This window comes from Tachyglossus aculeatus, chromosome 12 (assembly GCF_015852505.1).
Source record: "Tachyglossus aculeatus isolate mTacAcu1 chromosome 12, mTacAcu1.pri, whole genome shotgun sequence".
NCBI classification, from domain to species: domain Eukaryota; kingdom Metazoa; phylum Chordata; class Mammalia; order Monotremata; family Tachyglossidae; genus Tachyglossus; species Tachyglossus aculeatus.
The window spans coordinates 42,981,966-43,008,746 of record NC_052077.1 but is presented as its reverse complement, the minus strand read 5'-3'; the positions used below and the strand labels follow the sequence as shown (position 1 = coordinate 43,008,746).

General features: G+C 48.7%; 2 protein-coding genes across 2 annotated transcripts in view; one reads left to right on the top strand and one right to left on the bottom strand.

The window, feature by feature from the left end:
- TRAPPC11 (trafficking protein particle complex 11) overlaps positions 1–3,703 on the bottom strand; it is an 87,797-nt gene extending 84,094 nt beyond the window's left edge. The window contains exon 1 of the mRNA XM_038755169.1: positions 3,615–3,703. The gene's annotated coding sequence lies outside the window, so the exon portion shown is untranslated. The remainder of the gene's footprint in view (positions 1–3,614) is intronic.
- Positions 3,704–4,637: 934 nt separating this feature from the next.
- RWDD4 (RWD domain containing 4) lies at positions 4,638–26,388 on the top strand. The gene is made up of 7 exons (XM_038755067.1): positions 4,638–4,712; positions 10,134–10,214; positions 15,605–15,714; positions 21,248–21,395; positions 23,896–24,013; positions 25,247–25,296; positions 26,356–26,388. Exons 1-7 carry the CDS (start codon positions 4,689–4,691, stop codon positions 26,386–26,388), a joined length of 564 nt encoding a protein of 187 aa, XP_038610995.1. The 5' UTR covers positions 4,638–4,688.
- The last annotated feature ends 393 nt before the right edge of the window (positions 26,389–26,781 follow it).

Here is a 26,781-nt window from a genome sequence, read left to right as displayed (position 1 = left end):
GGAGGAGCCCTATTAGTACAGTGCTTTACATAAGTGCTTAATAAGATTATCAATAATACTAAGCGCTCGATAAATATGATTATTAATAATACTAAGGGTTGGGGACGTGTCCTGTTAATACAGTGCTTTGTACACATTAAGCGCTCAATAAATATGATTAATAATAAGGGCTGTGGAGGAGTCCTATCAGTAAGTGCTTAATAAGATTATCAATAATAAAAATAAGCACTCAATAAATACGATTATTAATAATACTAATAAGGGTCGTGGAGGAGCCCTATTGGTACAGTGATTTGCCCACAATAACGCTCAATAAATATGATTGTCAATACTAATAAGGGTCGTGAAGGGGCCCTATTGGTACAGTGCGTTGCCCACAATAACCGCTCAATAAATACGATTATCAATACCAATAAGGGTCGTGAAAGGGCCCAATTAGTACAGTGCTTTGCACAAAGTAAGCGCTCAATAAATACGATTATGAATAATGATACTAATAAGGGTCGTGGAGGGGCCCTATTGGTACAGTGCTTTGCCCACAATAACCACTCAATAAATACGATTATTAATAATAATAAGGGTCGTGAAGGGGCCCTATTGGTACAGTGGTCTGCACAAAGTACCCGCTCAATAAATACTATTAATAATGCTAATAAGGGTCGTGAAGGGGCCCTATTGGTACCGTGCTTTGCCCACAATAACAGCCCAATAAATACGATTATTAATATTAATAAGGGTCGTGAAAGGGCCCTATTGGTACAGTGCTTTGCCCACAATAACCGCCCAATAAATACAATTATCAATACTAACAAGGGTCGTGAAGGGGTCCTATTGGTACAGTGGTTTGCCCACAACAACTGCCCAGTAAATACGATTATTAATACGAACAAGGGTCGTGAAGGGGCCCTACAGTGGTTTGCCCACAATAACCGCTCAATAAATACGATTATTAATACTAATCAGGGTCATGAAGGGGCCCTATTGGTACAGTGCTTTGCCCACAATAACCGCCCAATAAATACGATTATCAATACTAATAAGGGTCGTGAAGGGCCCCTATTGGTACAGTGCTTTGCCCACAATAACCGCCCAATAAATACGGTTATTAATACTACTAAGGGTCGTGAAAGGGCCCAATTACTACAGTGCTTTGCACAAAGTGCTCAACAAATACAATTATTAATAATGATACTAATAAGGATTGTGGAGGGGCCCTATTGGTACGGTGGTTTGCCCACAATAACCGGCCAATAAATACGATTATTAATCTAACAAGGGTCGTGAAGGGGCCCTATTGGTACAGTGGTTTGCCCACAATAACCACTCAATAAATACGATTAATAATGCTAATAAGGGTCGTGAAGGGGCCCTATTGGTACAGTGCTTTGCCCACAATAACCGCCCAATAAATACGATTATCAATATTAATAAGGGTCGTGGAGGGGCCCTATTGGTACAGTGCTTTGCCCACAATAACCGCCCAATAAATACGATTATCAATACTAATAAGGGTCGTGAAGGGGCCCTATTGGTACAGTGCTTTAGCCCACAATAACCGCTCAATAAATACGATTACCAATACTAATAAGGGTCGTGAAAGGGCCCTATTAGTACAGCGCTTTGCGCAAAGTAAGCGCTCAATAAATACGATTATTAATAATGATACTAACGAGGGGCGTGGAGGGGCCCTATCGGCACAGTGCTGTGCACATAGTAAGCACCGAATTAAGCCGATTACTACTATTATTATTAATAATAAGGGTTATAAAAGTAAGCGCTCAATAAATACGATTATTAATAACGATACTAATAAAGGTCGTGGAGGGGCCCTGTTAGCACAGTGCTGTGCACATAGTAAGCGCCGAATTAAGCCGATTACTACTATTATTATTAATAATAAGGGTTATAAAAGTAAGCTCTCAATAAATACGATTATTAATAACGATACTAATAAAGGTCGTGGAGGGGCCCTGTTAGCACAGTGCTGTGCACATAGTAAGCGCCGAATTAAGCCGATTACTACTATTATTATTAATAATGATGATAAAAGTAAGCGCTCAATAAATACGATTACTAATAACGATACTAATAAAGGTCGTGGAGGGGCCCTATTAGCACAGTGCTGTGCACATAGTAAGCGCCGAATTAAGCCGATTACTACTATTATTATTAATAATGATGATAAAAGTAAGCGCTCAATAAATACGATTATTAATAACGATACTAATAAAGGTCGTGGAGGGGCCCTGTTAGCACAGTGCTGTGCACATAGTAAGCGCCGAATTAAGCCGATTACTACTATTATTAATAATAACAAGGATGATAAAAGTAAGCGCTCAGTAAATACGATTACTAATAACGATACTAATAAAGGTCGTGGAGGGGCCCTATTAGCACAGTGCTGTGCACATAGTAAGCGCCGAATTAAGCCGATTACTACTATTATTATTAATAATGATGATAAAAGTAAGCTCTCAATAAATACGATTATTAATAACGATACTAATAAAGGTCGTGGAGGGGCCCTGTTAGCACGGTGCTGTGCACATAGTAAGCGCCGAATTAAGCCGATTACTACTATTATTATTAATAATAAGGGCGACAAAAGTAAGCGCTCAATAAATACGATTATTAATAACGATACCAATAAAGGTCGTGGAGGGGCCCTGTTAGCACAGTGCTGTGCACACAGTAAGCGCCGAATTAAGCCGATTACTACTATTATTATTAATAATGATGATAAAAGTAAGCGCTCAATAAATACGATTATTAATAACGATACTAATAAAAGTCGTGGAGGGGCCCTGTTAGCACAGTGCTGTGCACATAGTAAGCGCCGAATTAAGCCGATTACTACTATTATTAATAATAACAAGGATGATAAAAGTAAGCGCTCAGTAAATACGATTATTAATAAGGATACTAATAAAGGTCGTGGAGGGGCCCTATTAGCACAGTGCTGTGCACATAGTAAGCGCCGAATTAAGCCGATTACTACTATTATTATTAATAATAAGGGCGACAAAAGTAAGCGCTCAATAAATACGATTATTAATAACGATACCAATAAAGGTCGTGGAGGGGCCCTGTTAGCACAGTGCTGTGCACACAGTAAGCGCCGAATTAAGCCGATTACTACTATTGTTATTAATAATGATGATGAAAGTAAGCGCTCAATAAATACGATTATTAATAACGATACTAATAAAAGTCGTGGAGGGGCCCTGTTAGCACAGTGCTGTGCACATAGTAAGCGCCGAATTAAGCCGATTACTACTATTATTAATAATAACAAGGATGATAAAAGTAAGCGCTCAGTAAATACGATTACTAATAACGATACTAATAAAGGTCGTGGAGGGGCCCTATTAGCACAGTGCTGTGCACATAGTAAGCGCCGAATTAAGCCGATTACTACTATTATTATTAATAATGATGATAAAAGTAAGCGCTCAATAAATACGATTATTAATAACGATACTAATAAAGACCGTGGAGGGGCCCTATTAGCACAGTGCTGTGCACATAGTAAGCGCCGACGAAAGCCGATTGATTACTATTGTTATTAATAATGAGGATGCTACGGGTGCCGGGCTGCCCCGGCTGTGACTCACCGGTACGTACTGAGCGCCTATCGGGGGGGGTGTGTGTGGAGGACGCCCGTCCCGTCCCGTCCCGTCCCCGCGCCTCAGGTCCTCACAGGCCGGCGCCTCCTTCGGGCAAGTCGGCCCGGCCCCGCAGCCTCCCCGGAAGCGGAAGCGGAAGCGGAAGCCCCCCCCGACGGACGGCGCCCTCCGCCAATCGGCGTCCGCGCTGCCCCCCGGTGGGCGGGGCCAGGGGGGAGGGGGGCGGGACTTCCGGGTGTGGGGAGGGGCGGGTCGTCGGAAGTGGGAGGGGCGGGTCGCGCGGGTCGGTCACGTGGGTGGGGCGCGGCGCGCCCTCCCGCCCCTCCTCCCTCCGCGCACGCGCGGTGTGGGGTCGGGAGGCCCTCCCTCCCGCCCGCCCCTCCTCCCTCCGCGCACGCGCGGTGTGAGGTCGGGAGGCCCTCCCCCCTCCCCCCCTCTCCCCCCCCCCCCCCCCCCCCCCCCCCCCCCCTCCCCCCTCCCCCTTCCCACTCCCCTCCCCCCTCTCCCCTCCCCTCTCCCCTCTCCCCCCCTCCCCCTCTCCCCCCCCCTCCCACTTGTGGTCTGCACAAAGTACCCGCTCAATAAATACGATTAATAATGCTAATAAGGGTCGTGAAGGGGCCCTATTGGTACAGTGCTTTGCCCACAATAATCGCCCAATAAATATGATTATCAGTACTAATAAGGGTCGTGAAGGGGCCCTACCGGTACGGTGCTTTGCCCACAATAACCGCTCAATAAGTACGACTAACAAGGGTCGTGAAAGGGCCCAATTAGTACAGTGCTTTGCTCCCTCCCTCCCCCTCTCCCCCTCCCCCTTCCTCCCTCCCCCTCCCCCGTTCCTCCCTCCCCTCCTCCTCCTCCCGCCCTCCGCGCACGCGCAGTGTGGGGTCGGGGGGCCCTCCCTCCCCTCCTCCCCCCCTCCCGCGCTCCGCGCACGCGCAGTGTGGGGTCGGGGGGCCCTCCCCCCCCCCTCCTCCCCCCCGCCCTCCGCGCACGCGCGGTGTGGGGTCTTTGTGGCTGAGGCCTAGCCCGGCCCCCCGGGGCCTTCCTCGCGCCGTCATGAGCGCGAACGAAGACCAGGAGGTGAGCGGGGGCCTGGACCGGATCGGACCGGACCGGACCGGATCGAGCCGCTCTGAGGCGGGCGGACTGGGCCGGACCGAGCCGGACTGGGCCAAACCTGAGGCGGACCCGACCGGACCGGATTAGAGCGGACTGGGCCGGACCGGACTGACTCCATCTTGGCCGCACTGAGCAGGACTGGGCCGCGCTTGAGGCGGACCCGACCGGATTAGACCGGACTGGGCCGGCCTGACCCCGACTGGGCCGCACTTGAGGCGGATCCAACCGGACCGGACCGGATTAGACCGGACTGAGGCGGACTGACCTCATCTGGGCCGCACTTGAGGCGGACCCAACCGGACTGAGGCGGACTGAGAAGCAGCGTGGCTCAGTGGAAAGAGCCCGGGCTTTGGAGGCAGAGGTCATGGGTTCAAATCCCGCCCCGCCAATTGTCAGCTGGGTGATTTTGGGCGAGTCACTTCACTTCTCTGGGCCTCGGTTACCTCATCTGGAAAATGGGGATGAAGACTGGGAGCCCCCCGTGGGACCACCTGATCACCTTGTAACCTCCCCAGCGCTTAGAACAGTGCTTTGCACATAGTAAGCACTTAATAAATGCCATTATTATTATTCCTTCTAGACTGTGAGCCCGCTGTTGGGTAGGGACTGTCTCTATGTGTTGCCGACTTGTACTTCCCAAGCGTTTAGTACAGTGCTCTGCACCCAGTAAGTGCTCAGTAAATACGATTGATTGATTGACTGGGCTGGACCGGACCGGATTAGACCGGCCTGAGGCGGGCCCGACTGGATTGACCCGGACTGGGCCAGACTAGGACTGGATTAGACCGGACTGAGGCGGGCCCGACCGGACTGAGGTGGACTGACCTCAACTGGGCCATGCTTATTATTATTGTAATATTGTTGTTATTATTAATATAATGATGGCATTTGTTAAGCGCTTACTAGGTGCGAAGCAATGTTTTATGCGCTGGAGACAGGCCCGACTGGAGTGAGGCGGACCCGACCGGACTGGACCGGCCTGAGGCAGACCCAACCGGACCGGACCAGATGGAGCCGGAGTGGGCCCGAGTGGGCTGGACCTTACCGGATTAGACCGGACTGAGGCGGACTGACGTCAACTGGGCCGCACTTGAGGCGGGCCCGACTGGACTGGGTCAGACTAGGACCGGATTAGACTGGACTGAGGCGGACTGGACCAGACTGGATTAGACCGGCCTGAGGCGGGCCCAACCGGACTGCGCCAGACTGACCCCAACTGAGCTGCACTTGAGGCGGGCCTGACCGGGCTGAGCCGGATAAGGACTGGATTAGACCGGACTGAGGCAGACTGGGCCGGACTGGGCTGGCCTAGGACCGGCCTAGGACCAGATTAGACTGGCCTGAGGTGGGCCCAACCGGACTAGGCCGGACTGACCCCAGCTGGGCCGCATTGAGGAGGGCGGACTGAGCAGGACTGGGCCGCACTTGAGGCGGGCCCGACCGGATTGGACTGGCCTGAACTGGCCTGAGGCGGACCGGGCCTGACTAGGCAGGACCGGATTAGACCGACCTGAGGCGGACTGACGTCAACTGGGCTGCACTTGAGGGGGGCCCGACCGGACTGGGCCGGTCTAAGACTGGATTAGACCGGACTGGGCTGGACTAAGACTTGATTAGGCCGGACTGGGCCGGACTAAGACTGGATTAGACTGGACTGAGGCGGACTGGGCCGGACCGGATTAGACCGGCCTGAGGCAGGCCCGAATGGACTGGACCGGACTGACCCCAACTGGGCCGCACTTGAGGCGGGCCCGACCGGACTGGGCTGGACTAGGACCGGATTAGACCGGACTGGACTGGATTGAGTTGCCCTGGGCCGCACTGAACCGGACCGAGGCGAACTGGGCCGGACTGAGCCAGACTGGACCGGATTGAGCCGGACTGAGGCAGACTGGGCCGCACTGAGGCGGGCCCAACCGGACTGAGCCAGACTGGACCGGATTGAGCCAGACTGACCCCAAATGGGCCACTGAGGAGGGCGGCCTGGACCGGCCTGAAATGGGCCCAACTGGACTGAGCCGGACTAGGACCGGATTAGACCGGACTGGACTGAGACATGCCCGGGCTGGACAGGACCAGAGTAGTAGTAATAATAATAATGATGATATGATGATGATGATGGTATTAAGCGCTTACTATGTGCAAAGCACTGTTCTAAGCGCTGGGGTAGATACAAGGTGATCACATTGTCCCACAGTCTTAATCCCCATTTTAGAGATGAGGGAACTGAGGCCCAGAGAAGGTAAGTGACTTGCCCAAAGTCACACAGCAGACAAGTGGCGGAGCCGGGATTTGAACCCGTGACCTCTGACTCCCAAGCCTGGGCTCTTTCCACTGAGCCACGCTGAGGCAGCCTGTCTTTCCCTTCAATCAGTCAGTCAATCGTATTTATTGAGCGCTTACTGTGTGCAGAGCACTGTACTAAGCACTTGGGAAGTACAAGTTGGCAACATATAGAGACAGTCTCTACCCAACCCTCCCCTGTGACTCCCAGGTTTTCTTATTCGTCTTCTCTTCCTTCACTCTTCCCACTCTGGTCCCCTAGACTGTGAGCCCATTGAGGGCAGGGAACTCCGTTCAATTGTACTCTTCCTAAGCAGCTATTACAGCGCTCAGTAAATACCATCGATGATGATGGCTCTCCCTCCTCCCCGGCGGCCCTTTCCTCTGCCTCTGTTTGAGAATCAATCGATCGGTGGCATTTATTGAGCACTTCCTCTGTGCGGGGCACTGTACTGTGTACCTGCAACAGAGTTCATTCATTCATTCAGGTGTATTTATTGAGCGCTTACTGTGTGCCCGTACTAAGCGCTTGGGAAGTCCAGGCTGGCGACATATAGAGACGGTCCCTGCCCAACGACAGGCTCGCAGTCGAGAAGGGGGAGACAGAAAACAAAACGTGTGGACAGGTGGCAAGTCGTCAGAATAAACAGAATTAAAGCTAAGTGCACATCATTAACAAAATGAATAGTAAATAGGGACAAGTAAAATCAATCAATCGTATTTATTGAGCGCTTACTGTGTGCAGAGCACTGTACTAAGTGCTTGAGTAAATAGAGTAATAAATCATCAATCGTATTTATTGAGCGCTTACTGTGTGCAGAGCACTGTACTAAGCGCTTGAGTAAATAGAGTAATAAATCATCATCATCAATTGTATTTATTGAGCGCTTACTGTGTGCAGAGCACTGTACTAAGCGCTTGGGAAGTGCAAGTTGGCAACATCTAGAGACAGTCCCTACCCAACAGTGGGCTCACAGTCTAAAAGGGGGAGACAGAGAACAAAAGCAAACATACTAACAAAATAAAATAAATAGAATAGATATGTACAAGTAAATATAAATAGAGTAATGAATATGTACGAATATACATACAGGTGCTGTGGGGAAGGGAAGGAGGTAAGATGGGTGGAAATCTACATGAAATCTATACAAATGTTTATACAGGTGCTGTGGGAAGGGGAAGGAGGTAGGGCGGAGGGGATGGGGAGGAGGAGAGGAAAAAAGGGGGCTGAGTGTGGGAAGGCCTCCTGGAGGAGGTGAGCTCTCAGTAGGGCTTTGAAGGGAGGAAGAGGGATAGTTTGGCGGATGTGCGGAGGGAGGATATTCCGGGCCGGGGGAGGACGTGGGCCGGGGGTCGACGGCGGGACGGGCGAGAACGAGGCCTAACGGTGAGGAGATTAGTGGCAGAGGAGCAGAGGGTGCGGGCTGCGATGGAGAAGGACAGGAGGGAGGGCAGGGAGGAGGGGGCGAGGGGATGGACGGCCTTGAATCCGAGAGTGAGGAGTTTTTGCTTGATTCGTAGGTTGATTGGTAGCCACTGGAGATTTTTGAGGAGCGGACTAACGTGCCCAGAGCGTTTCTGCACAAAGATGATCCGGGCAGCGACGTGAAGTATAGACTGAAGTGGGGAGAGACACGAGGATGGGAGATTAGAGAGGAGGCTGAGAGTTGATATGTCAGTCAGTTGTATGTATTGAGTGCTGGCCCACGTCCTCCCTCTGCCCATCCGCCAAGCTAGCTCTCTTCCTCCCTTCAAGGCCCTACTGAGAGCTCACCTCCTCCAGGAGGCCTTCCCAGACTGAGCCCCTTCCTTCCTCTCCCCCTCGTCCCCCTCTCCATTCCCCCCATCTTACCTCCTTCCCTTCCCCACAGCACCTGTATATATGGATATATGTTTGTACAGATTTATTACTCTATTTATCTTGTACATATGTATTCTATTTTATTTTGTTAGTATGTTTGGTTTTGTTCTCTGTCTCCCCCTTCTAGCCTGTGAGCCCGCTGTTGGGTAGGGACTGTCTCTATGTGTTGCCGACTTGGACTTCCCAAGCGCTTAGTACAGTGCTCTGCACACAGTAAGTGCTCAATAAATACGATTGATTGATTGATTGATTGTACAGTATAGCAATAGAACAGATGTACTCCCTGTCCACAACGAGCTTGCGGCGTAGAGGGAGATCCTGCAGGGTTAAACTGTTCCGCGTGGCCTGTGGACTTTCCTAATTTGTCTCTGCAGTCACCTTTGGATCAATTTGTACTTCCCAAGCGCTTAGTACAGTGTTCTGCACACAATAAGTGCTCAATAAATACGATTGATGATGATGATGATGATGATGATGATGGATCATAACCTCTTCCGGGTCACGCCGGAGAAGTAGGAATCCAAGACACAGAAAAGGTCCCCCCTCACAGTCACGTAGTAATAATAATAATAATAATGGCATTTATTAAGCGCTTACTATGTGCCAAGCACTGTTCTAAGCGCTGGGGAGGTTACAAGGTGAACAGGTTGTCCCATGGTGGGGCTCACAGTCTTAATCCCCATTTTCCAGATGAGGTAACTGAGGCCCAGAGAAGAATAATAATAATGATGGCATTGATTAAGCGCTTACTATGTGCAAAGCACTGTTCTAAGCGCTGGGGAGGTTACAAGGTGATCAGGTTGTCCCACGGGGGCTCACAGTCTTCATCCCCATTTTACAGATGAGGGAAGTGAGGCCCAGAGAAGTGAAGTGACTTGCCCAAAGTCACACAGCTGACAATTGGCGGAGCCGGGATTTGAACCCATGACCTCTGACTCCAAAGCCCGGGCTCTTTCCACCGAGCCACGCTGCTTCTCACAGTACAGTGCCCCGCACACAGTAAGCGCTCAATAAATACGATTGAATGAATAGTAAATTCAGGAGAGATGTCAGAAGCCGCGTTTCTGACTTTTTTTCCCCTTCCCCCACTAAACATATAGAGGGACTGTCTATGTTGCCAACTTGTACTTCCCAAGCGCTTAGCACAGTGCTGTGCACCCAGTAAGCGCTCAATAAAGACGACCGATTGATTGATTAAACAAATCTCGTTCCTGATTCATTTCGTTTGCCTCTCTTAGATGGAACTGGAAGCACTGCGCTCTATTTACGAAGGAGACGAAAGTTTCAGAGAGTTGAGCCCGGTGTCATTTCAGTATCGGGTAAGACGTTCCTGGTCACACAGAGGGTCCGCGGCTAACGGAGAGTCCGGTGGTCTTCGCTGAAATACAGATTTACGTTTTGCAAATTCCGCTACCCATTTCTTTCCAGTGGGAGTGGGTGGGGGCACACTTTTCAAAAGAACCGAGTTCGAAATACAGCTCCAGTTGTGTTTAATTTCTTCATTCAGCGGGAGGAAATGGGAGTCGGACGGTCTTTCTTTCCCCTTGAAGGTGGTTTGCTTCTGTGGATGAAAGTTTCTATAGCTGGCGTGACTATGAAAAGACGTGTGAGGTTTTGTGGGCGGACAATCCCGTTCCCTTGTACCTGTTCCCTATCATCCGCACGATGGGGACTAGGGAAGCGAGCACGGGCCTGGGATTCAGAAGGATCTGGGTTCTAATCCTGGCTCTGCCGCATCTGCTCTGTGATCCTGTGCAAGTCACTTAACTTCTCTGGGCCTGCGTTCCCTCATCTTTAAAATGGGGATTAAGAGTGCGCACTCCCATATGATTCATTCATTCATTCGATCGTATTTAGTGAGCGCTTACTGTGTGCAGAGCACTGTACTAAGCGCTTGGGAAGTACAGGTTGGCAACGTATAGAGACGGTCCCTACCCAACAGTGGGCTCACGGTCTAGAAATGTGATTACCTTATATCTACCCCGGCGCTCAGAACAGTGCGCGGCACAAAGTAAGCGCTTAACAAGGACCCTAGAGAAGCAGCGTGGCTCGGTGGAAAGAGCCCGGGCTTTGGAGTCCGAAGTCATGGGTTCAAATCCCGGCTCCGCCAATTGTCAGCTGTGTGGGCAAGTCACTTCTCTGGGCCTCAGTGACCTCATCTGTCAAATGGGGGTGAAGACGGTGAGCCCCCCGTGGGACAACCTGATCACCTTGTGACCTCCCCAGCGCTTAGAACAGTGCTTTGCACATAATAAATGCCGTTATTATTTATTCTTATTATTTGGCTGGGGTGCTAAAGGACCACCGATCAGCAAGATGCCTCCCCCACGACCCTTTGCTCAGGCTGGGTTGTACCCAGCGCCTGCTGTGGCGTGGTGGATGTCCGGTCTAGAACACCCCGACTGGTCATTCATTCATTCAGTCGTATTTATTGAGCGCCTACTGTGTGCCGAGCACTGGACTAAGCGCTTGGGAAGTCCAAGTTGGCAACATAGAGAGACGGTCCCTACCCCACAGCGGGCTCCCCGTCTCCTGAGGGTGGATGGTGTGGACCCGAGCTCGATGCCGGGATAGTAGACGGGCCCAGTTGGCCTTTGTTGAGGGACAGGCCTCGAAACTGGACACTAAGAAGAAGGGCCCCCCTTGGTCTAGACGGCGAGCCCGTCGTTGGGTAGGGATTGTCTCTATCTGTTGCCGAAGTGTACTTTCCGAGCGCTTAGTACAGTGCTCTTTATTATTGTACATATATATTGTTCAAGGCCCTGCTGAGAGCTCACCTCCTCCAGGAGGCCTTCCCAGACTGAGCCCCTTCCTTCCTCTCCCCCTCGTCCCCCTCTCCATCCCCCCATCTTACCTCCCTCCCTTCCCCACAGCACCTGTATATATGTATATATGTTTGTACATATTTTTTTTTTACTCTAATTTATTTGTACATATCTATTCTATTTATTTTATTTTGTTAGTATGTTTGGTTTTGTTCTCTGTCTCCCCCTTTTAGACTGTGAGCCCACTGTTGGGTAGGGACTGTCTCTATATGTTGCCGATTTGTACTTCCCAAGCGCTTAGTACAGTGCTCTGCACATAGTAAGCGCTCAATAAATACGATTGATGATGATGATGATGATATTGTACATATACATATATACATATTATTGTACATATATATTGTACATATATGTTGTAGAGAAGCAGCATGGCTCAGTGGGAAAAGCAAGGGCTTTGGAGTCAGAGGTCATGGGTTCAAATCCCGGCTCTACCACTTGTCAACTGTGTGACTTTGGGCAAGTCACTTAACTTCTCTGGGCCTCAGTTCCCTCATCTGTAAAATGGGGATGAAGACTGTGAGCCCCACGTGGGACAACTGATCACCTTGTAAATTCCCCAGCGCTTAGAACAGTGCTCTGCACATAGTAAGCGCTTAATAAATGCCATTATTATTATTATATGTATTACTCTGTTTCTTCTACTTGTACATATCTATTCTATTTATTTTATTTTGTTAGTATGTTTGGTTTTTGTTCTCTGTCTCCCCCTTTTAGATTGTGAGCCCACTGTTGGGTAGGGACTATCTCTAGATGTTGCCAATTTGGACTTCCCAAGCGCTTAGTACAGTGCTGTGCACATAGTAAGCGCTCAATAAATACAATTGATGATGATGATGATGATGCTCTGCACACGGTAAGTGCTCAGTAAATACGATCGAACGAATGTCGAGAGCGGCCTGATTCGTTGAGCAGCAGGGACCCTTCCCTTTCTCAGCCCTCAGGTTACAGCAGTTTGCTGTACCGGTAGGCAGTGGAAGTCCTTTTATTTTATTTAAAAAATGGTGGTTTTTTGTACATATTTATTCTATTTATTTTATTTTGTTAATTGGTTTTGTTCTCTGTCTCCCCCTTCTAGACTGTGAGCCCGCCGTTGGGTAGGGACCGTCTCTACATGTTGCCAGCTTGGACTTCCCAAGCGCTTAGTACAGTGCTCTGCACACAGTAAGTGCTCAATAGATACGATTGAATGAATGAATTTATTGAATGCTTACTATATGCCAGGCTCTGTATTAAGTGCTGAGGTAGATAATAATAATAATAATGGTACTTGTAAAGCACTTACTATATACCAAGCTCTGTTCTAATAATAATAATAATAATGGCATTTATTAAGCGCTTACTATGTGCAAAGCACTGTTCTAAGCGCTGGGGGGGCTACAAGGTGATCAGGTTGTCCCGCAGGGGGCTCACAGTCTTAATCCCCATTTTCCAGATGAGGTCACTGAGGCCCAGAGAAGTGAAGTGACTTGCCCAAAGTCACCCAGCTGACAATTGGCAGAGCCGGGATTTGAACCCATGACCTCTGACTCCAAAACCCGGGCTCTTTCCACTGAGCCACGCTGCTTCTCCGTTCTAGGTACAAGATAGTCAGACTGCACAAGTCACTTCACTTCTCTGTGCCTCGGTTACCTCATCTGTCAAATGGGGATGAAGACTGTGAGCCCCCCGTGGGACAACCTGATCACCTTGTATCCTCCCCAGCGCTTAGAACAGTGCTTTGCACATAGTAAGCGCTTAACAAATGCCATCATCATCATCATCACACAGTCCAAGTCCCACATGGGGCTCACGGCCTTAATTCCTGTTGTACAGATGAGGTAACCGAGGCCCAGAGAAGTGAAGCGACTTGCCTAAGGTCCCACAGCAGATAAGTGGTGGAGCCGGGATTAGAACCCAGGTCCTTCTGAGTCCCAGGCCCGGGCTCTGTCCGCTAGACCAGGCTGCTGCTGATGAAATTCATTCATTCAGTCGTATTTATTGAGCGCTTACTGTGTGCAGAGCACTGTACTAAGCGCTTGGGAAGTCCAAGTCGGCAACATCTAGAGACGGTCCCTACCCAACAGTGGGCTCACAGTCTAGAAATGAAACGCCTTCCTAAGCAGGGGGGTTTTATTCATTCATTCATTCATTCATTCATTCAGTCGTATTTATTGAGTGCTTACTGTGTGCAGAGCACTGGACTAAGCGCTTGGGAAGTACAAGTTGGCAACGTATAGAGACGGTCCCTACCCAACAGTGGGCTCACAGTCTAGAAATGAGATGCCTTCCTAAGCAGGGGGTTTTATTCATTTATTCATTAATTCATTCAATTGTATTTATTGAGCGCTTACTGTGTGCAGAGCACTGGACTAAGCGCTTGGGAAGTACAAGTCAGCAACATATAGAGATGGTCCCTACCCAACTGTGGGTTCACAGTATAGAAATGAGACGCCTTCCTAAGCAGGGGCTTTTATTCATTCATTCATTCATTCAATCGTATTTATTGAGCGCTTACTGTGTGCAGAGCACTGTACTAAGTGCTGGGGAAGTACAAGTCGGCAACATATAGAGATGGTCCCTACCCAACAGTGGGCTCACAGTCTAGAAATGAGACACCTTCCTAAGCAGGGGGTTTTATTCATTCATTCAGTCGTATTTATTGAGCGCTTACTGTGTGCAGAGCACTGTACTAAGCGCTGGGGAAGTACAAGTCAGCAACATGTAGAGACGGTCCCTACCCAACAGTGGGCTCACGGTCTAGAGATGAGACGCCTTCCTAAGCAGGGGGGTTTTATTCATTCATTCATTCATTCATTCAATCGTATTTATTGAGCGCTTATTGTGTGCAGAGCACTGTACTAATCACTTGGGAAGTACAAGTTGGCAACATATAGAGATGGTCCCTACCCAACAGTGGGCTCACAGTCTAAAAATGAGACGCCTTCCTAAGCAGGGGGTTTTATTCATTCATTCATTCATTCATTCAGTCGTATTTATTGAGCGCTTACTGTGTGCAGAGCACTGTACTAAGCGCTTGGGAAGTACAAGTCGGCAACATATAGAGACGGTCCCTACCCAGCAGTGGACTCACAGTCTAGAAATGAGACGCCTTCCTAAGCAGGGGGTTTTATTTTCATTCATTCATTCATTCATTCAATCATATTTATTGAGCGCTTACTGTGTGCAGAGCACTGGACTAAGCGCTTGGGAAGTACAAGTCGGCAACACGTAGAGACGGTCCCTACCCAACAGTGGGCTCACAGTCTAGAAATGAGACGCCTTCCTAAGCAGGGGGTTTTATTCATTCATTCATTCATTCAGTCGTATTTATTGAGCGCTTACTGTGTGCAGAGCACTGTACTAAGCGCTTGGGAAGTACAAGTCAGCAACACCTAGAGACGGTCCCTACCCAACAGCGGGCTCAACCTGGGTTTTAGGGTTCAGGCCGTTCCCACGAAGGGGGACCCGTATCCTTGTAACAGCAAGGTGAAAGGCTGAGCTTTGGGATCCCTCCAGCCTACTGTCCATCCATTCATTCATTCAATCGTATTTATTGAGCGCTTACTGTGTGCAGAGCACTGTACTAAGCGCTTGGGAAATACAAGATTGCAACATACAGAGACGGTCCCTACCCAACAGCGGGCTCACAGTCTAGAAGACAGGAGGCACAGGGATCGCAATCAGGGCAGTTGGGGAGAGCAGGGATGGTAGCTTCCCTTTACAGATGTTTGTCCACATTTATCACACTATTTATTTATTTTACTTGGACATATCTCTTCTATTTATTTTATTTTGTTAACATGTTTGGTTTGGTCCTCCGTCCCCTTCCGAACGGCACGGTTTAGTCGCCTTTTAAAACGCGGGTCCAAAATCTACCGCATTCCCTTCCAACTCTTCTCCTTCAGGTGGGGGAAAATGGCGATCCTAAAGCTTTCCTGATAGAAGTGTCCTGGACGGAGACATACCCCCAGACCGCTCCGCTCATATCGATGAACGCTTTTTTTAACAACACCATGTGAGTAGCGTTTATGTTCGCCTTCACTTTAATCACGTTTCTGTCATTTGAAGCTAGAGCTGGGCTCCATCATCATCATCATCAATCCTATTTATTGAGCGCTTACTGTGTGCAGAGCACTGTACTAAGCGCTTGGGAAGTACAAATTGGCAACATATAGAGACAGTCCCTACCCAGCAGTGGGCTCACAGTCTAAAAATGTCCATCATGGCAGCGCCAGCTGCTACTGGGTTTGGCCCGTTGTCCGTAAACTGGCCAGCATTTTACCTGGACACTCTTTATTTTACCTGTACATATTTATTCTATTTATTTTATTTGGTTTATAGGTTTTGTTTTGTCGTCTGCCTCCCCTTTCTAGACTGTGAGCCCGCTGTTGGGTAGGGGACCGTCTCTAGATGTTGCCAACTTGGACTTCCCAAGCGCTTAGTCCAGTGCTCTGCACACAGTAAGCGCTCAATAAATACGATTGAATGAATGAATGAATGATGGGTTGATGGGACAGTTTTGTTCTGGGAGGAAGTGCAGGCACCAACCACCCGGATGATCGTCTCCTGTTTGGGGGGGGGAAAAAAATCCACCCTCGATCATCATCATCATCAATCGTATTTATTGAGCGCTTACTATGTGCAGAGCACTGTACTAAGCGCTTGGGAAGTACAAATTGGCAACATATAGAGACAGTCCTTACCCAACATTGGGCTCACAGTCTAAAATCGATCAGATTCCCAAACTAGAAAATGATTTCATTTTAAACAGTAAGGATGGTCAGGGATGGAGCCATCCTTGGCCATCGCCGACGTTGACAACTTAAGAGGAAAGAAGGGAGTGTGGAGCGAAAAGGGGAGGAGAAGGGACGTAAGGATCTCTAATCGGACTGTGAGCTTTATTTGGGAAGGGACTCTGTCCATCCTGATTAACTTAAATCTGCTTCACTGCTTAGAACAGTGCATAACACATTCATTCATTCGTTCAGTCGTATTTAATGAGCGCTTACTGTGTGCAGAGCACTGGACTAAGCACTTGGGAAGTACAAGTTCATTCATGCATTCAGTCGTATTTAATGAGCATTTACTGTGTGCAGAGCACTGGACTAAGCACTTGGGAAGTACAAGTTCATTCAATCGTATTTAATGAGCGCTTACTGTGTGCAGAGCACTGGACTAAGCACTTGGGAAGTACAAGTTCATTCATTCAATCGTATTTATTGAGCGCTTACTGTGTGCAGAGCACTGGACTAAGCGCTTGGGAAGTACAAGTTCATTCATGCATTCATTCAGTCGTATTTAATGAGTGCTTACTGTGTGCAGAACACTGGACTAGGCACTTGGGAAGTACAAGTTCATTCATTCATTCAATCGTATTTATTGAGCGCTTACTGTGTGCAGAGCACTGGACTAAGCGCTTGGGAAGTACAAGTTCATTCATGCATTCATTCAGTCGTATTTAATGAGCGCTTACTGTGTGCAGAGCACTGGACTAAGCACTTGGGAAGTACAAGTTCATTCATTCATTCAATCGTATTGAGCGCTTACCGTGTGCAGAGCACTGGACTAAGCACTTGGGAAGTACAAGTTCATTCATGCATTCATTCAATCGTATTTAATGAGCGCTTACTATGTGCAGAGCACTGGACTAAGCGCTTGGGAAGTACAAGTTCGTTCATGCATTCATTCAATCGTATTTAATGAGCGCTTACTGTGTGCAGAGCATTGTACTAATCAATCAATCAATCGTATTTATTGAGTGCTTACTGTGTGCAGAGCACTGGACTAAGCACTTGGGAAGTACAGGTTCATTCATGCATTCATTCAATCGTATTTAATGAGCGCTTACTGTGTGCAGAGCACTGGACTAAGCACTTGAGAAGTACAAGTTCATTCATTCAGTCGTATTGAGCGCTTACTGTGTGCAGAGCACTGTACTAAGCGCTTGGGAAGTACAAATTGGCAACATATAGAGACAGTCCCTACCCAACAGTGGGCTCACAGTCTAAAAATAAAATAGAGTAATAAATACCTACAGACAGCTATACATATATTCATTCAATCGTATTTATTGAGCGCTTACTGTGTGCAGAGCACTGGACTAAGCGCTTGGGAAGTCCAAGTTGGCAACATATAGAGACGGTCCCTACCCAACAGCGGGCTCACAGTCTAGAAGGGGGAGACAGACAACAAAACAAAACATTAACAAAGTAAAAGAAATAGAATAAATATGTACAAATAAATAAATAGAGTAATAACAAATAAAATAAATAAATACATAAATAGAGTAATATATAGAGCACATAGTATAAGTAATATTCATTCATTCAGTTGTATTTATTGAGCGCTTACTGTGTGCAGAGCACTGGACTAAGCACATAGGAGAAGCAGCGTGGCTCAGTGGAAAGAGCACGGGCTTTGGAGTCAGAGGTCGTGGGTTTGAATGCCGGCTCCACCACAAGCCTGCTGCGTGACCTTGGGCAAGTCACTTAACTTCTCTGAGCCTCAGTTCCCTTATCTGTAAAAATGGGGATTAAGACTGTAAGCCCCACGTGGGACAACTTGATCCCATTGTATCCCCCCCAGCGCTTAGAACAGTGCTTTGCACATAGTAAGCGCTTAACAAATGCCATCATTATTATTATTAGTATTATAGTAAGTGCTCAACAAATGCCATACCAGAGAAGCAGTGTGGCTTAGTTTCAAGAGCACGGATTTGGGAGTCAGAGGTCGAGGGGTCTATTCCCGCCTCTGTCATTTGTCGCTCTGTGACCTTGGGTGAGCCATGTAACTTCTCTGTGCCTCAGTTACCTCATCTGTAAAATGGGGATTAAGACGGTGAGCCCCATACGTTCCAACTGGAATTCTTCACGTCAGGCAAGCAACACTTCCAACTGAACCTCTCTTGTGGCTCTCCCCCTCATCCTTAAAATGGGGATTAAGACGGTGAACCCGATGTGGGACGGGGACTGTGTCTAACTCAATTTGCTGGACATTCCCCCCGCTCAGTTCCCTCATCCTTAAAATGGGGATTAAGACGGTGAACCCGATGTGGGACGGGGACTGTGTCTAACTCAGTTTGCTTGACTTCCCCCCCCACCTCAGTTCCCTCATCCTTAAAATGGGGATTAAGACGGTGAACCCGACGTGGGGCGGGGACTGTGTCTAACTCAATTTGCTGGACTTTTCCCCCCCCTCAGTTCCCTCATCCTTAAAACGGGGATTAAGACCGTGAACCCGACGTGGGACGGGGACTGTGTCTAACTCAATTTGCTGGACTTTCCCCCCCTCTCAGTTCCCTCATCCTTAAAATGGGAATGAAGACCGTGAACCCGATGTGGGACGGGGACTGTGTCTAACTCAGTTTGCTGGACTTTCCCCCCGCCTCAGTTCCCTCGTCCTTAAAATGGGGATTAAGACCGTGTACCCGACGTGGGACGGGGACTGTGTCTAACTCAATTTGCTGGACTTTCCCCCCTCTCAGTTCCCTCATCCTTAAAATGGGAATGAAGACCGTGAACCCGATGTGGGACGGGGACTGTGTCTAACTCAGTTTGCTGGACTTTCCCCCCGCCTCAGTTCCCTCGTCCTTAAAATGGGGATTAAGACCGCGAACCCGACGTGGGACGGGGACTGTGTCTAATTCAATTTGCTGGACTTTCCCCCCCCCCTCAGTTTCCTCATCCTTAAAACGGGGATTGAGACCGTGAACCCGATGTGGGACAGGGACTGTGTCTAACTCAGTTTGCTTGACTCTTCCCCCCCCCCCTCAGTTCCCTCATCCTTAAAATGGGGATTAAGACCGTGAACCCGACATGGGACGGGGACTGTGTCTAACTCAATTTGCTGGACTCCCCCCCCCCCCCCCCCCCCAGTTCCCTCATCCTTAAAATGGGGATTAAGACCGTGAAGCCGACGTGGGACGGGGACTGTGTCTAACTCAATTTGCTTGACTTTCCCCCCCTCTCAGTTCCCTCATCCTTAAAATGGGGATTAAGACGGTGAACCCGATGTGGGACGGGGACTGTGTCTAACTCAATTTGTGGGACTTTCCCCCCTCTCAGTTCCCTCATCCTTAAAATGGGGATTAAGACGGTGAACCCGACGTGGGACGGGGACTGTGTCTAACTCAATTTGCTGGACTTTTCCCCCCCCTCAGTTCCCTCATCCTTAAAACGGGGATTAAGACCGTGAACCCGACGTGGGACGGGGACTGTGTCTAACTCAATTTGCTGGACTTTCCCCCCTCTCAGTTCCCTCATCCTTAAAATGGGAATGAAGACCGTGAACCCGATGTGGGACGGGGACTGTGTCTAACTCAGTTTGCTGGACTTTCCCCCCGCCTCAGTTCCCTCGTCCTTAAAATGGGGATTAAGACCGTGAACCCGACGTGGGACGGGGACTGTGTCTAATTCAATTTGCTGGACTTTCCCCCCCCCTCAGTTTCCTCATCCTTAAAACGGGGATTGAGACCGTGAACCCGATGTGGGACAGGGACTGTGTCTAACTCAGTTTGCTTGACTCTTCCCCCCGCCTCAGTTCCCTCATCCTTAAAATGGGGATTAAGACCGTGAACCCGACATGGGACGGGGACTGTGTCTAACTCAATTTGCTGGACTCCCCCCCCCCCTCCCTCAGTTCCCTCATCCTTAAAATGGGGATTAAGACCGTGAACCCGATGTGGGACGGGGACTGTGTCTAACTCAATTTGCTTGACATCCCCCCCCCTCAGTTCCCTCATCCTTAAAATGGGGATTAAGACCGTGAACCTGATGTGGGACGGGGACTGTGTCTAACTCAATTTGCTGGACTTTCCCCCCCCTCAGTTCCCTCGTCCTTAAAATGGGGATTAAGACCGTGAACCCGATGTGGGACGGGGACTGTGTCTAACTCAATTTGCTTGGCTTTCCCCTCTCAGTTCCCTCATCCTTAAAATGGGGATTAAGACCGTGAACCCGACGTGGGACGGGGACTGTAACTCAATTTGCTGGATTTTCCCCCCTCTCAGTTCCCTCATCCTTAAAATGGGGATTAAGACCGTGAACCCGATGTGGGACGGGGACTGTGTCTAACTCAGTTTGCTGGACTTTCCCCCCCTCTCAGTTCCCTCGTCCTTAAAATGGGGATTAAGACCGTGAACCGGTGGGCGGGAGGCTGAAATGGAGCCGCCAAAAGAGGGTCCAAAGGATTGACCAGAGCAGTAAGAAGCGGCTTTTTTTGGACGAGGCGACTGCCCCGGTTTCACCCTCTAGACAAGGAAACTCCTTGAGTTTCGGGCCTGCGTCTTTTCTGCCTCCTGCTCCTAAGGCCCCTAGTGCTCTATTTATTTATTTTACTTGTACATATCTATTCTATTGATTTTATTTTGTTAATATGTTTGGTTTTGTTGTCCGCCTCCCCCTTCTAGACCGTGAGCCCGCCGTTGGGTAGGGCCCGTCTCTAGATGTTGCCAACTTGGACTTCCCAAGCGCTTAGTCCAGCGCTCTGCACACAGTAAGCGCTCAATAAAGACGATTGATGATGATGATGATGATCTCCTTGCGTTGCAGCTCCTCTGCCGTGAAGCAGAGCATATTGGCTAAACTGCAAGAGGAAGTGGAAGTGAACCTGGGGACAGCTATGACCTACACCCTGTTCGAATACGCCAAGGATAATAAAGAACGGTTCATGGAGAACCATCACCCTTTCAGCTCCGGGGTGAGTCGCGAAGCGGGGACGGGGCTTCCAACTCGGGCCCGTTGAATAACTCTGCCACGCTAGAGAAGCAGCGTGGCTCAGTGGAAAGAGCCCGGGCTTGGGAGCCAGGGGTCGTGGGTTCGAATCCCGGCTCCGCCACGGGCCTGCTGGGTGACCTTGGGCAAGTCACTTCGCTGAGCCTCAGTGGCCTCATCTGGAAAATGGGGGTGAAGACCGAGCCCCACGTGGGACAACCTGATCACCTTGAATCCCCCCCAGCGCTTAGAACAGTGCTTTGCACATAGTAAGCGCTTAACAAATGCCATCATCATCATTCATTCATTCAGTCGTATTTATTGAGCGCTTACTGTGTGCAGAGCACTGTACTAAGCGCTTGGGAAGTACAAGTTGGCAACATATAGAGACGGTCCCTACCCAACAGTGGGCTTACAGTCTAGAAGTGGGGGCTCACAGTGCTCATCGTGACCACCTCACCTCTGTGCCTCAGTTTCCACATCTGAGCCCCCTGTGGGGCAGGATCTGTATCCAACCCGGTTATCTCCTATCGACCCCAGCGACTGAGTCCAACCCGATTATCTTGTATCGACCCCAGCGCTTAGTTCAGTGCCTGGCGCACGGTAGGCGCTTACTACCCCAATTATTATTATTGTTATAGTAAGCATGCAACAAATACTACATTTTTGTTAATAATAATAATAATAATAATAATAATAATAATAGCGGCATTTATTTCTTTATTTATTTCTTTTAGACTGTGAGCCCACTGTTGGGTAGGGACTGTCTCTATGTGTTGCCAATTTGTACTTCCCAAGCGCTTAGTACAGTGCTCTGCACATAGTAAGTGCTCAATAAATACGATTGATTGATTGATTGATTGATTTATTAAGCACTTACTATGTGCAAAGCACTGTTCTAAGCATTGGGGAGCTTACAAGGTGATCAGGTTGTCCCACGGGGGCCTCGCGGTCTTAATCCTCGTTTTTACAGATGAGGTAACTGAGGCACAAAGAACTTATTATTATTATTATTACTATTATTATTATTATTATTATGTAGATACCAGCCAGAAAGTCCAGGGGCTCCAGGAAGGCGATGAGTTTAGCTCGTGCGTTTGCTGTGGCGCTGGGTTCATTTCTGTTTTAGAAGATGCTGCTCTCAGTGAGGGGCTTGAAAGGCTCCGTCCACATATTAATAATAATGATGGGGTTTATTGAGCACTTACTATGTGCAAAGCACTGTACTAAGCGCTGGGGAGATTACAAGGTGATCAGGTTGTCCCACGGGGGGTTCACAGTCTTCATCCCCATTTTGCAGATGAGGTCACTGAGGCACAGAGAAGGCAGGTGACTTGCCCGGAGACACACAGCTGGCAAGTGGCGGAGCCGGTCTTTGAACCCCTGACCTCTGACTCCAAAGCCCGTGTTCTTTCCACCGAGCCACGCTGCCTGTCCACATGTAGTAAATAATAATAATAATGATGGTATTTGTGAAGCGCTTACTATGTACAAAGCACTGTTCTAAGCGCCGGGGAGGTTACAAGGTGATCGGGTTGTCCCACGGGGGACTCATAGTCTTAATCCCCATTTTACAAATGAGGACCAGAGAAGTGAAGTTACTCTATTTATTTTACTTGTACCTATCTATTCTATTTATTTTATTTTGTTAGTCTGTTTGGTTTTGTTCTCTGTCTCCCCCTTTTAGACTGTGAGCCCACTGTTGGGTAGGGACTGTCTCTATATGTTGCCAACTTGGACTTCCCAAGCGCCTAGTACAGTGCTCTACACACAGTAAGCGCTCAATAAATACGATTGATGATGGCAAGCGGCGGAGGTGGGATTAGAACCCATGACCTCGGACTCCAAAGCCTGGGTTCTTTCCCCTGAGCCACGCTATTGAATCGGGGGCTCCATCATCATCATCATCAATCGTATTTATTGAGCGCTTACTGTGTGCAGAGCACTGGACTAAGCGCTTGGGAAGTCCAAGTCGGCAACATCTAGAGATGGTCCCTGCCCAACAGTGGGCTCACAGTCTAAAAGGGGGGAGACAGAGAACAGGACCAAACATACTAACGAAATAAATAGAATAGATATGCCCAAGTAAAATAAATAAATGAATGAATGAATGAATGAACAAATAAATAATAATAATAATTAATAAATAATAATTAAATAAATTGAATTTAAAAAATTAATTAAATTAAATAATAAATAAATAAATAAATAATGATAAACGAATAAATAATAAATAAATGAATAAATAAATAAATAAATGAAAGCAAATAAATAAAAAGTAAATAAATAAGTAAATAAATAAAAAAAAAATAATAAGTAAATAAATAAATAAATAAAAGCAAATAAATAAAAAGTAAATAAATAAATAAATAGAGTAGCAAATATGTACAAACATATATACATATATACAGGAACATATATATGCCTGTATATAGCAAAGCAGCCCCCTCGCAGTGACCGACGCTCGTCCTCTCTGGTCTTCCTAGGCGCCGACAAGCAATAGCAACTCAACCGAGACGCCCATGACAGCGCCGTCAAGTAAGAAAAAGGACAAAAAGGAGCAGCTTTCCAAAACCCAGAAACGCAAGTTGGCGGACAAGACAGGTTGGTGCGGGTTTCGGTTTGCCCTCCAAACGCCTCGGGGCCCAGGAGAAAGAGCACAGGTCCTGGGTTCGTTCAGTCGTACTTACTGAGCGCTCACGGTGTGCAGAGCACCGCGCTAAGCGCTGGGTTCTAATCCCACTTCTACCACTTGCCTGCTCGGGCGAGTCCCTTCTCTTCTCCCGGCAAGTTCTTGAATGAATTCATTCATTTGGTCATATTTATTGAGCGCTCACGGTGTGCAGAGCACCGCACTAAGCACTGGGTTCTAATCCCACTTCTACCACTTGCCTGCTCGCGCGAGTCCCTTCTCTTCTCCTGGCAAGTTCTTGAATGAATTCATTCATTCGGTCGTCTTTATTGAGCACTTACGGTGTGCAGAGCACTGGACTAAGCGCTGGGTTCTAATCCCACTTCTACCACTTGCCTGCTCGGGCGAGTCCCTTCTCTTCTCCTGGCAAATTCTTGAATGAATTCATTCATTTGGTCGTCTTTATTGAGTGCTCACTGTGTGCAGAGCACCGCGCTAAGCGCTGAGTTCTAATCCCACTTCTACCACTTGCCCGCTAGGGCGAGTCCCTTCTCTTCTCCTGGCAAGTTCTTGAATGAATTCATTCATTCGTACTTATTGAGCGCTTACTATGTGCAGAGCACTGTACTAAGCGCTGGGTTCTAATCCCACTTCTACCACTTGCCTGCTCGGGCGAGTCCCTTCTCTTCTCCCGGCAAGTTCTTGAATGAATTCATTCATCCGGTCGTATTTATTGAGCGCTTACTGCGTGCAGAGCACTGGACTAAGCGCTTGGGAAGTCCACGTTGGCAACATAGAGAGACGGTCCCTACCCAACAGCGGGCTCACAGGCTAGAAGAGTGGGCTCACAGGGGTATGGATCTACTCCGGCGTTTAAAACAGTGCTTAGCATGTACTAAACGCCCAACAAATACCATAGTAACGCTAAGAAAAATAAGAAGGAGCAGGCCTGCTGGGCTTCCGCGTCGAGCTCTGGAGGGAAAACTTAAGTTTCTGCCTTCTCGTTGCGCAGATCATCATCGTCATCAATCGTATTTATTGAGCGCTTACTATGTGCAGAGCACTGTACTGAGCGCTTGGGAAGTACAAATTGGCAACATACAGAGACAGTCCCTACCCAACAGTGGGCTCACGGTCTAAAAGGGGGAGACAGAGAACAAAACCAAACATACTAACAAAACCAAATTAAATATTTTATTTATCAGATCACCGAGGGGAGCTTCCTCGAGGATGGAATTGGGTCGACGTGATTAAGGTAACAAGCGGGGCTTTTGGGGGGCTTTTGGGGGGCTCCAAAGTGTGTCCGTCCTTTCAGTCCCGTACTTGGTGTTGGAGAGGATCTAACTCACCCCTGCTTTTTTCTTTTTTCCGGGCCGTCCTAAAATCTTGGCGTTTGATGCTTCTCTGATGACGTTCAGCATGTGAGTATTTGCCGTGGCGGGGGGTCTGGTTCTTCATTCAGTCAGTCAGTCAATCGTATTTATTGAGCGCTTACTGTGTGCAGAGCACTGGACTAAGTGAGCCCACTGGTGGGTAGGGACCGTCTCTAGATGTTGCCAACTTGGACTTCCCAAGCACTTAGTCCAGTGCTGTGCACACAGTAAGCGCCCAATACATACGATGGAATGAATGAATGAAGTACAAGTTGGCAACACATAGAGACGATCCCTATTTGCCAGGGGGGTTTCTGGTTCTTCATTCATTCAGTCAATCGTATTTATTGAGCGCTTACTGTGTGCAGAGCACTGGACTAAGTGCTTGGGAAGTACAAGGTGGCAACACATAGAGACAGTCCCTATTTGCCAGGGGGGTTTCTGGTTCTTCATTCATTCAGTCAATCGTATGTATTGAGCGCTTACTGTGTGCAGAGCACCGGACTGAGCACTTGGGAAGTACAAGTTGGCAACATCTAGAGACGGTCCCTACCCAACAGCGGGCTCACAGTCTAGAAGGGGGAGACAGGCAACAAAACATATTAACAAAATAAAATAAATAGAATAAATATGTACAAGAAGAATAAATCGAGTCATAAATCTGTACAAACATCTATACAGGTGCGGTGGGGAGGGGAAGGAGGTTAGGCTGGGGGGATGAGGAGGGGGAGACGAAGGAGGGGGCTCAGTCTGGGAAGGCCTCTTGGGACAACAGGCTTCTAGACTGTGAGCCCGCTGTTGGGTAGGGACCGTCTCTAGATGTTGCCAACTTGGACTTCCCAAGCGCTTAGTCCAGTGCTCCGCTCACAGTAAGCGCTCAATAAATACGACTGAATGAATCCTGGGCCGAAACCATTCTCTCTCCCTCCCTCTCCTCGTAGCTGAGCAAAACCGGTTCTAAGGAGGACGACTAAGGAGCGGACCGTGGTCTGAGGAGGACGTGGCGTCGACATCGATCTCCCGGCCCCCTCTCCTCCCGCCGGAGCGGCGTCTCAGAGGACACGGGCGTTTGGGAGTCTCCCTTCGGAAGCGGGGCCCGGGCCCACGTTGGCCGGCGGGCCGAAAGGGACGAGAATTCCCGCCGGAATCGGCGGCGCCCGTCCCTACGTCTCTCTCTAAAAAGGCGGTTCGTTTCCCTCGAGTGCTTTTTGGAAAACTCCTCATCCCGCCCCAAGCCCAACCGGGTCCACGTGAAGGCTCCAGTGGTGCTCCTTCCCGTTCCTTCCCCCAATGCCCGACGGGAAGGCGGCGACGGGGCCCGTCCGGTTCCCTCCCCGGATACGTCTGGGACCAGAGCGAGACCCCGC